We start from the raw sequence: 11,224 nt of genomic DNA, 5'->3' as shown, positions 1-11,224 counted from the left end.
AACTCCCTCGCTGTTTAATAACTGCTCGACACCCACGGTGGTAAGTTTATTTAAATACTTCCTACTTCCAGTGCTGTGACGAATGCCCTTATGTAGACAGTCTTTGGTTAAATAGATGAATGGGTCAATGAACGAATAGGGAAGAGGTGAGAGAATGCATGAGGCTGGACCCCGGGTTATGGGGGGGACCCTGGGTGTGGGGCCAGAGACACCCGCAAATCTGTCTTCCTGAGGAAACAGGAAAACGTGAGCATCTGCCTAAGTCCAGAGGGTCACAGCTGGCCAGCTCCACGAGCAGGTGTCTCATCAGAGGGTCACAGCTGGCCAGCTCCACGAGCAGGTTTCTCATCAGCTCCCCCTCGGCTCCTCCTCCTCCATGCGGTCAGGTCGCATGGCTGGCGAAGTGTGTCCGCCATTAGTCACCTTTCAGACTGGCTCGGCCGGTGCTGCCAGCTGCCCCGCTCCTGAGGCCGGGGCCTCGCTCTGGAGGTTCTTCACCTACGATCACAGGGCCAGTTGGTGGCCAGGCGAAGTGACCCTCTTTGGGATGCAGGCCCCCGCCCTGCACTGATACAGGAGATGGAGACACAGAGATAACTGTGGGCCTCACCGAGCCATGGCCTCGAGGAGCTGCAAGGGAGCTTGGAGAGGGTGCCTGGCTGGGTCTAGGGTGGCCGGGGCTGGGGAGGGTCTGGCCTGGGCGTCCAGGGAGTGGAGGCAGAGGGCTATGCAGGGAGCGAGTGGAGGAGCTTTGGGAAGGCAGTGTGGCTAGCTCCCCCTATGGGGTGAGTCTGGAGCTGCATGGCGGTGAAGGCGTGAGGACTAGCCAACAATGCGGGCATCCAGGGAACACCCTCCCACCCTTCCCAGGTGCCTCCAGCCTTCCTGGCTCCCTTGGAGCTCTCGTTCTGCTTTACTAGGGAAACTGAGGCAGGAGTGTGGCGGTGGCTCCACCAACTCAGTCTCGCAGAGGTACATCCAGACCTCCCCCACACCTACAGCTCAAATAAGGACCCAAAGCACCTGGTCTCCAGGTGGTCTCCAATGAATAGACCTAGGTCAGCTCAGGAAGCCACCTATGTTGTGAGACCCACAAACCTGGACTCTAGCTCTGTGACCAGGTGACTTTGCTGCTCTTGAGTCCCAGCCTCTTCACCTATGAAGTGGGGATAATTTGCACCTTCCTCACTAGGCTGTTCTGGGGTTTAAAGGAGGTAATGAATGTGGATGCTTATTGCAGAGCCTGGCACACTGTAAGTGCTCAACAAAAGGTAGATATTATTACTGTTAGGGCAGGTGGCCTGAGTAAAGAGAAGATTTGGGCTCTGGAGCCAGACGTGCCAAGATATGTCACTAAATTATTGACCTTAGTGAGTCACGTCCCTTCTCTGAGCCTCAGTTTCTTCCTCTAAATGGGGACAGCAATGGGCACTTCAAAGGGTGGTCGCGAGCATTAATAGGTATGGTGTCTATAAAGTCTGCTCATGGCAGCAGCTCAAAGCAAGCTCCTTCCTCCCTGGGCCTGAGAGGCCACAGGGCCCTCGTAAAGTCCAAATGGGATGCTAGGATGACAGGGTTGACTCACAGTTACAGCCCGGCTCTTTCATGTACCGGAAACTGCCATTAACTCCCAGCCCTTTGGGCTGGCTGCTGAGCTTCCAAGCTGGTTTATAGGGAGGCCCAGCCCTGTGCCATTTGGCATGCAGGTGGGGCTGAGCCCGTGTCTGTGCCAGAAGGTGCCTGGCTGGGTAGTCATTCATTTGTGGTCAGTTGGTCAATCAGTCAATTGATCAACAAACCCTCATCCAGCTGAGACTCAAGTGTTCTCTGCGCTGGGCCCTGGGAAAACAGAAGTGAATCGGAACTGGTCCCTGGCCTCAGAGACTTCAAAGTCAAGGGGTCTACATGGAAGAACATGTCAAGTGGAGGGGCTATGGAAGCCAGAGCAGTTATCTAGCCCCAAATGGAGGCTCTGGGAGGGCTGCCAGGTGGCAGAGGATGACTGATCTGAGTCCCGACTCTCTCAGGTGAGGGCAGGGAGTGGGCAGGTACATGAGAGCAGCGAGGACGAGTGCCTGGACACCCTGGGGAGCTGCAGGTAGCTTCACGTGGAAGCCTGGAGCCCAGGAAGCCCGAAGGGGCAGGGAGAAGGGGCTGCAGCAGCCTGAGGGGCTCATGTGCCAACACTCAGTTCTGAGGGAAGAACAGGATCAGGGTCGGGCTTCAGGAAACAACTGGCGGTGGCACGCAGGACGAGACGGGAGCGGTAAAACCAGAGGCCGGGCCCTGGGAAGAAGCTGAATGAGGCCACGGTGTGGGGACCCGGACAAGCAGCTGCAGCCAAGGCCAAGAAAGGGTGGAGGGAAGAGGAGCTGGGCGGTTCCCGGTGGCCAGGGCGGATCCCTCCCAGACTGCCCGGTGCCTCCACGTGGCAGGGGTCAAGATGGTGCAAGGGGCAACGTGTCGAGCTTCCTCATAGGACATTCTTTTCAAGAGGATTTATTGCGGAACCACTCAAGGGTTTATACCTAACAATACATCCCATCCCAAGAGAAAGGAAGTCGCAGGAAAAGTGACAGGTGGGAACCTGTCCAAGTGGAAGGACAGGGTCTGAACTCTTACGGGCCACGGAATTGGGATGTGGACCAAGTTTAACCACATCCCCTGGGGATGCTGGAGGGCAGGGGCATCCAGCTGACTTCTGACTAATACTAATAAGATCACAGCTCCCGTATCCTGGGCCCTGTGCCATGCATTTTACTTCCATAATTTAATTTAATCCTCATAACCACCCCATGACAATAACCACCACAATAACAGGCAACGCGTGTACCGTACTAGGTTCCAGGCATTCTTCTCAGCCATTTACACGTCTTAGCTCATTTCTGATCTTCCGACACTTCCGCAAAGTATGCACTACTATCACCATTTTACGGAGGAGGAAACCGAGGCACAGAAAAGCTATATACCTTGCCCAAGTTTGCCGAGCTGGGAGCAGGGATGCAGATGGAGCTTTCTGCCTCTGGCCCTGAGCTTACTTCTTCCTGTCTGCCCCCCACAGCATCTGCGCAGGGTGAGGCAGAGGCATCCAGCGTTGGAGCAGGGGCAGGGGTGTAAACAAGGGCACTGCAGAGAGGGAAGGGGTGTGGGTGGACGGGGGTCTACGCCATTAGTGCTTTGAGGTGGACATGTTGTGGGGTGACACTGTCCCCTATCTGCCCAGAGGTGCTGCAAGTCCCTGAGGCTGACGACAGTCTTGGGTGGTCCTGGAGCCCCTGGATGGGGTGGGGCTGGAGCTCCAGGCCTTAGAAAGGGAGGAGGAATAAAATCTGACCCATTGGTGACAAGGAAATTATGACTTCTCTGTCCTCCCCCACTGCCCCCCACCCTGTGGCCCGAGGAAATTCAGAAGACTCCTGTGGGCCTTTTCTTCCAGCCCCTGTTGGCCACTTGCTTCTTGAAGCATTTGCTCCCTCCAGCTACTGCGAACCCAGGAGGGCTGGTGGGAGGCAACGGTGACAGGCAGGGCTCTGGACTCAACTGCCTGGGCCGCCAGTGGCAGACATTCTGTCTCTGAGTGGCTCAGGGATGCTCCTTCCGAGACGAGCAGTCCTGAGGAGGGCAGCACCAAGCCTGGGTGATCTGATGACTCAAGAGTCCTGGTTCTTTATTCTCAGCCATCTGTAGCATAAAGCAAGCCAGTGGCAACCTGGGGACTTCACCAACATTGTCCAGAGGCCGGTAGAGAGGAGCCGTCCTTCCTTGTGACCCTTTTTAATAGCAAGGAAGACTTTCCCAGATGACCCCCTCTAGCCCTCTTGCCCTCCGCCCCCACCCAAGACTTCCCCTGGCATCTCAGTGGCTGGAAATGTGCCATGTTCCCACTCCTGAACCCATCGCTGGCAAGGGAATGGGGTCCATTGTCCCACACCCCACACGTTTGCTCCCCCTGTCTTTCCCTGAACACATCAGGGATCGTCACATGGGCATCTGCTCGTGCCGTTTCCTCGCTGGGAATGCCCTTCCAGAGTTTTCCATCTGGAAGAGTCATATTTCAAAGCCACCTCCAAAAGCTCTTTGACCTGCAGGCTGGGTTGAGGTCTCCTCTGGGTTCCCACAGTTTTCTGGGACCCAACCTGATGTGGTCTATTTTAGCGGCCTTGCGGGGGACAGGGCCAGTTCCTGTTCGCCTCTATGCACCCGTGTGCCTGAGTTTGATGGGAACAGCCGTGGAGGTGAGGCCAGCTCGAGCTGTCGTTTCATCTTCATCGTCTCAGCCACGGCCCTGCAGATCGGACACGGGCTAGCCCTGCAGAACGGGGCCTCTTCCCAGCCCCGCCATGATCAGCACAGCCAGCTGGCCGGATGAGGACCCTCACATCCAGGGCCCCAACCCCAAGCCTGCCCAGGGCTGGACACGACTTCTGGGCACAGCCTCAATATCGGAGTGAGGCTAAAAGGCACCCATTTGGTGGAGAAGCAATCAAGGCTCAGAACGGACGTGGTCTGACAAGGTCAGGGGCAGTCAGGGGCAGTCTCCGCTCCAGTCCTGTCCGAGGCCTGGGCCCAGCACCCGCTCCAGGGCTTCTCAGACTTCGAGGTGCACGTGAACCACTGGGGGGCCATGTGCAAGTGCGGACTCTGAGCCGGTAGGTCTGGCGGGGCTCCCTGGTGGCGATGTGGCGCTGCTGGTCTGCAAACCCCGCGTGGAGCCTGGTGGGGAACTAGATTCTCGGCTCTGCCCTCAGGAGCCCACATGCCGTCCTCTAGGAAGGATGGAGTGCTGGAGGGCAGGGGGTTAAAAAATCCCAACCCCTCTAACCCGCCCTGCCCCAGCCACCCAGGACGCCAGAGCTGCTGGAACATTTTATTAAGTTAAGAAGGCTGATGGATTCTTTAGGAGAGAAACGCCTTCATGGGGCGGCTCCGGCGGTCCCATGCCCAGCACCCCTCAGAGGAGGTGGGGCCGTGGGGCCAGCGGCTGGCTCCCTCTGTCCATCTGTCCTTCCATCCAGAGTCCCAGGGTATGGGTACCCCCAGGGCAGGAAGTAGTTAGTAGGGGGTAAGGTCGGAGGAGGGTAGCTGGCTCTTTGCCTCCCTGATCAGTCACCTCTGCCATGGCCGCTGCCAGACCCAGGGGCAGGGCCATGGGCCCAGAAGTTCAAGCGGGAGGCTGGAGACAGAGGGAGAGCCAGTGTCGGAGGCACAGCCATCAGGAACTGCTTTTTAAAAAGTACAAAGTGTTTCGGGGAAAAAAAAGGAAAAAGTCTATATAAAAATCTCTTCACATATAAAATCCTGAAGGTGCAAGGTAAGACCCAGTGCGAGGGGCGCGCTCAGATACGCAGAGTATGTGTGTGCACCTGTGTGTGATGTGTGCACCTGTGTGATGTGTGTGTGCCTGTGTGGTGTGTGTGTGCCTGTGCATGTGTGTGCATGTGTGTGGTGGGTGTGAGTGCATGTATGGCCCACAGAGGGTGGGAGAAAGCTTGGCTTCTGACTTCCATCCGGCAGGGAAGAAGGGCAACTGGTCCCCTTGGGCTGGGGGTCTGCTGCGGGGCTGGACCATAGGGACCTGGAAGACAAGAGTGGGGGAGCTGAGGGGTGGGGAAACCCTGGCCTTGGCCCTGAGCCCTAGTACAGCTTAGGCCAGGCAGAGGTGGCCAGGGGCTTCTTCCAATGCCTCTGGGCCCCAAAGGCTAGGCCAGATCTCCTCCCCTGGGCTTCTCCCCAAATAGCCTGGCCCACAGGATGGCCTTTCCCAAGAGCCTTAGGAAGTCCACAGGGACCTCTCAGAAAGCAGCTTTTCCTTGATCAGGATGCCCAAGTGCAAAGCTCAGTGGAGGGAATGCCGTCAGTGATCAGTGATGCGCGCATGCCTGCTGCCAGGCCTGAAGTGGGCGGAGACACGGGACTACCACCCAAGCCGAGGCAGATCAGCCAGGGGCACTGCCAGCCTTGAGGAGACTCACAGACGAAGCAGGCAGTGGCTGCGCAGTGTTAAGTCCCGCGGTCACACGGGGACGTGGCAATAATCAGATCCCAAACTGTACTTCCCCATCTCTGAAGAAACATGCTCAAGTTTAGGAAGCACCCTCTTGCAGAGTCTGACTGATCCCCACAATGACCCCAAGTTGCTGGCGTCACTCTCTCCATTTACAGAAAGGGAAACAGAGGCCAGGAGAAGGAAGTACCCCAGCCCAGGTGGCCAGTGAGTCGGTGTGTATGAGCCTTGCGCTCACGCCTCCAGGCCCGGTGCCCCCTCCCGGCTGCCCTACAGCCCGCCCCGTGGTGCAGCCCCGGGCGCCCACCTCTACTCGGCCACGCTGTTGCGCATCGCCTCCCTCTCCTGCAGGGCGGCCATGGCGAGGCGCAGGTGCTCCTTCAGCTGCTCGATCTCCCGCTCTGACCGTGTCTTGATGTGGTTCAGCTCCACATACACATCCTGGTACTTCCCCGAGGTGAAGCGCTTATCCTGAAGGGAGAGGCAGGGAGGGGCTATGAGGGCATGAAGCCCTCCCTACCCGGCCCTGCCCACCTGGCACATGCCCACCATGCGCCCTGCTGGCCACGTCTCTCCCAGTGTCCCCCTAGGCAGCCCCCAGCCCTGAGCAAGCCCCTCCCAGCACCACCCGGTGACACAGGTTTCAGCATCCTTTGCATGCTGCTCAAGATGACAGCTGAGGCTCAGGGAGGTGAAGCTTTTGCCCACGGTCACATGGCAGCGAGTGGGTGGGATAAGGACCAGGTCAGTCTGGCCCAGTGCTTGGGCCTTTTCCATGAGTCTGGCTCACACGTGCTCCCAGAGCCGCCAATACACAGAGGGTGTCGAAGACCCAGGGACACGGCATCAGGCAGGCCAGACTTACAGACCTGGGACCAATCCCAGCCTGACCAACTGCTGGCAATGCAGCTTATTCCTCGCTGGAATGCCTGCTCTGCACGGGCAGGGATTTTGGTCTTTTTTACTCAAAACTGTCTCCCTGGCACATAGCAGGTACTCAATAAATACTGGCTGAATAAATAAAAGCAGTGTGGCCTTGAGCAAGTCACTTCCCCTTTCTTAGCCTCAGTTTTATGTGTAAATGGTGACAATGAGGCGTGCCCGGCACCGAGCAAGTGCTTACAGGATGCGGTACCCAGGTGGATCCAGAGGTCCCCCAGCCACTGACACCCCCCTTCGGCTGACCGGGACCTACCTTCTGCATCATCTGGAGCTCATCCCGGAGGCATTGCACCTCCTTCTTCAGGTACTGAAGTTCATTCTCCTTCACTCGCAGCAGCACCTGGGGTCATGGATGCCAGGCTGACCCAGGGCCAGAGGCCAGAGCTACCTGACCTATGGTACCCCGCAGCCTGGCTTCTCCCTGTCTCAGACCCCTAGAATTCAGGTCCCGACCTGCACTAAGAACCACTACACCCCAGGGGCAGACTCCTCCAGAGGAAGCCCCCTCTGATTTCTCTGTGCTCTTACCTGGTCCATACTATGTGAGCAGGTGTCTCATGGTCACCTCTGCTGTGGCACCAGACAAAAGGAAGCCACCGTGTAGCCCTACTGTGAACCAGAGAGGCTAGGACTCCCTGTAGACTACCTCGTTAACCCCTCCCCAAACCCTGAGGGGGAGCGTTGCTCTCCTGACTTGACCAAGGAAGATATAGGTTCAGCCATACTGGGGAGGCTTGAAAGCTTAGATTCTGCAGCCAGACCGCCAAGTTCAAATCTCAGCTCTCACACGGACTAGACTAGCCGCGCGACCTTGGGCCAGGTACTTGACTTCCCTGTGTCTCAGTTTCCTCATCTGTAAAATGGGGATAGTAACAGCATGTACCTCCCGAGGCTGTTAGAAAGATTCAGTGAGTTAAGATACAAAAGGCTTACAGAAGTTCCAGGCGCGAAGTAAAGCTGTATATAAATGTCTGTAAAATAAAATACAAGGGTGATCCTGGGATCACACACACATTTCTCATGTACCTTCAGTAAGAAAGGTGCTAGCCCCATTTTACAGATGAGTGACTGAGGCTCAGAAAGGTGAGGCGACTTGCCCTGGTCACACGGCAGGTGGGGAGCAGGACTGGGATAAAGGGCTGGACTCTGGCTGCGGCAGTGCTGGGCACACGGGAGTCCTTCCCGGCTGCACCGGGGTCTCCTCGCCGGGGCCCAGCCCCTTGGATCCACGCTGAGGGCACGCCAGCCTATCGGGCGCTCTCCCCAGGCCCGGGCCCCGAGCACCGCCTGGCACGACGGTGTTGCTCACCTCCAGCTCACAGGAGCTCCGTTCACTGCGCCCACAGCCACTGCCCGTGCCCTGAGAGGCAATGAAGCCGCGCAGCCGGTCAATCTCCTCGGACAGGCGGGCGTGCAGCTCCTGGGGGCGGGAGATGGTCAGAGCAGGGCCGCCGGGGCCACGCACGCCCCCAGCCCGGGGCCAGGCCCACCTGGTTGTGGCGCAGCAGCTCCTGGCCCTCCTGCTGGCAGCGCCGCAGCGTGTGCTCCCGCTCCTCGGCCTGCCGCGTCAGGGCCCCGATCTCCAGGCACTTCTGCGAGTACTGCTCCGACAGCACCTGCAGCTCCCGCTTCAGCGCCTCCATGTCTGACCTGCCCGGGGAGGAGGGGCGGGACGGCATGGGCTCGCCTGGTCTCGGATTCAGGTCGCGACTCGGGACTCCTGTGTTCCCGCCCTAGTCACTGTCCCTGTGGACCAGTGACAGCCTCTCTGGGCTGCAAGTGCCTCATCGATGAGGGGGTGGGTTGGAAAAGCCTATCTCTAAAGCCCCAGCATTCCAGAACCATGCTCTGTGGCAAGGAAGGACCTTGAATGGCTAAGGGTAACGCTGCAGGCTAGCTCTAGGGGACCCTAAGGAGGGGAAGGGGTGGGGGTGGGGGTGGGGCTGAAACCAGCTCCCAGAAGGGGCTTGAAAAACTGTCTATGCGGATGGCAGGGAGGTCGGGCTGAGGTCACACTGCTTCTGTTCCATGGGCCACACAGTCACAGTGGGAGTCTCAGCCGAGGACAAACTGACATGTCCTTTGCCAGGGGGCCTCAGCACAGGTCATAACCACCAGCGTGGGCACCTGGGCCCCTGGCTGGGAGAGAGGCGCCACCCACAGACCCTAGGGCCCAGGTGCCATCTTACTGGTGCTGCTTCCGGAGGCCATCCGGGCCCTGCTGAAGACTCCGTGTCTTGCTCAGCTCCCGGCTCAGCTCCTCCTGGTAAGCCTTCTTCATGGCTTCGATGGCTGGAAGCATGGCAGAGAAGCAGAGGGGATTGGGGAGGGGTCAGCAGTACCAAATTCCACCCCCTCTGAGCCTCCACATGTAGCATGGACACAAGAGCAGGGAGGGGTACGCAAAGAGCTGGACCAGGCTGTGTCACGAACTGAGTGGCTTTGGGTAAGCTGCTCGCCCTCTCTGAGCCTGCCTGGCTAGGGGGAACAATCGGTCTGGTGGACCCTGCTGGGCGACGCCTCAGTGGCGGACCAGTGGCGGACGCTGGTGCCTGTCGTTAGCGATGGCTGGGTGAGACCCCACAGGGTCCGCTGCGCCTGCACAACCCAGATGGCGCTTTAACAAGGCCCGTCTGCCCGGCCCCGCCTGGCAGTCAAGAGCGCAGGTTCAGCTGTCGGTATGAAGTTGGGTGACCCTGCTCAGGGGACTTAACCCCTCTGTGCTCCAGGCCCCTTATCGGGACAGTGGGGACAAGAGCGCCTTCTCTCAGGCGTCACTGGAGGACGTGTGGGGAGCACCGAGAACGTGTGGCACAGACATCCGCTCCCGCTGGTCTGTCTCTCAGACTGTGAGTTCCCGGGGACCGAGCGTCTTTGCACACTCACACGGGGCTGTGAGGGTTAAACGAGTCCTCATCCATCGTCTCACCCACATTTCCAAAATCCAAAAGCTCTGCACACTGGGAGTTTTTCATAACTCTTTTTGATGACAGTCTCTGACCTGAATGGACATGAGGCTACTTAAGGTCATTTTTACCCCACTTGAGTGTGACCTTGAGAAATTTTATTGTAAAAACCTTAGTGCTAGATTCCAGGGTGAAACCCAGACCCTTCTGGGGTGGGGGGCTATCTAATATATGCACATCGGTCACCAGCCTGGACCCTGGCAAGACAAGGAAGATCTGACCCAGCTCTGAGTCCCCAGGGTCCAGGCTGGGGACCATAGTGCTCTTGTCCCCACTGGCCAGATAAGAGGCCTGGAGTACAGAGGGATTAAGTCCCGTGAGCAGAGTCACCCAGATTTGTACTGACTGCTGAACCTGCACTCTTGACTGCTAGGCTGGGCCAGGCAGACGGGTTAGCTTTCTAAAATGCAAAATGCACTGATCCCAGGGTTTGCGATGAGGGACCACGGCTTGAGTGCATGAAGCACTTGGCAGATGGTAGGTTCTAGATCATGTGACCTGTTTCATCATTTCCATTATTCTGCGACCACCCCTGGAGATATCGAGGCTGTATCAGGCACATGCAGCAGGTGTGCAGTGGACAGAGGTGGAGTTGACCAACGTCTCAGTCAGGCATCCCTGTTTCTGGCTTGGGAGAGCAGATGGCGGCGTTCAGACCATGGCCTTGTAGTCAGAGTCCTTTAGGCTTCAACTCCAGCTTCTGCTACCTCCAAGCTGTGCCATCTCAGGCAAGGCACTAACCTCTCTGAGCCCATTTCCTCATCTATGATATGAAACGAGTCACTTCCTCAGCACGGCAAGGACTAAGGCGCTCATGTGGCAAACAGCTCAGTAACTGCTCATGCCTTTGCCCGCTCTCCCCGGCGTCCAGCCTGTGTTCCCAGTGAGCAAGCCTACCTAGAACAGGGTCTGAGACTCAGCAGTCTCTCCCCCAGCACACAGCATGAGCCTGGGCACGAAGTTGAAGCTCAGTGTGTACTGTGGCTTGGGATGGATCTCCCAGTGGCTGCGGGCCCCAAGGGAGAGTAGTCACAACCCATGGGGTTTGTGTGTCTTATTATGGACGCAGTTTCCTCTTTTCTTTCTTTCTTTTTTAACGCCTAAAGCATCTGGTCTTCCTAGGTGGTCTCCCATCCAAGTACTAACCAGGCCCGACCTTGCTTAGCTTCCGAGATCAGACGAAATCAGTTTCTTCTTTTCAGGTAAGGTCAGAGGCCAGTTCCAATCCCTCCTGATCCCTTACCCCAAATCTGGCACTGAGACCCCAGGCTCTTATTTAAAGGCCTCCCCAGTTCAGTGAGAAGGAGCCTCA

At 57.7% G+C, this 11,224-nt stretch overlaps 1 protein-coding gene across 2 annotated transcripts in view; it reads right to left on the bottom strand.

Moving 5' to 3' along the window:
• Nucleotides 1–2,838: 2,838 nt before the first annotated feature.
• The window catches only part of LOC107519246 (TRIO and F-actin binding protein), a 57,310-nt gene continuing 48,924 nt past the window's right edge, over nucleotides 2,839–11,224 (bottom strand). Inside the window, exons 9-14 of one of the 2 annotated variants that reach the window (XM_036237472.1) lie at nucleotides 9,136–9,238; nucleotides 8,437–8,596; nucleotides 8,256–8,366; nucleotides 7,200–7,286; nucleotides 6,312–6,475; nucleotides 2,839–5,575 (exon numbers count right to left, since the gene is read on the bottom strand). In XM_036237472.1, the coding sequence (XP_036093365.1) occupies nucleotides 6,314–6,475; nucleotides 7,200–7,286; nucleotides 8,256–8,366; nucleotides 8,437–8,596; nucleotides 9,136–9,238 (623 nt within the window). In that variant the 3' untranslated portion in view covers nucleotides 2,839–5,575; nucleotides 6,312–6,313. The remainder of the gene's footprint in view (nucleotides 5,576–6,311; nucleotides 6,476–7,199; nucleotides 7,287–8,255; nucleotides 8,367–8,436; nucleotides 8,597–9,135; nucleotides 9,239–11,224) is intronic. The other variant, XM_036237471.1, reaches the window with a different exon arrangement.

This window comes from Rousettus aegyptiacus, unplaced genomic scaffold (genome assembly GCF_014176215.1).
Source record: "Rousettus aegyptiacus isolate mRouAeg1 unplaced genomic scaffold, mRouAeg1.p scaffold_m13_p_2, whole genome shotgun sequence".
In the NCBI taxonomy this organism is placed as follows: Eukaryota; Metazoa; Chordata; class Mammalia; order Chiroptera; family Pteropodidae; genus Rousettus; species Rousettus aegyptiacus.
Note: the sequence above shows the minus strand (reverse complement) of the source record. Positions and strands in the feature narration are given on the sequence as shown.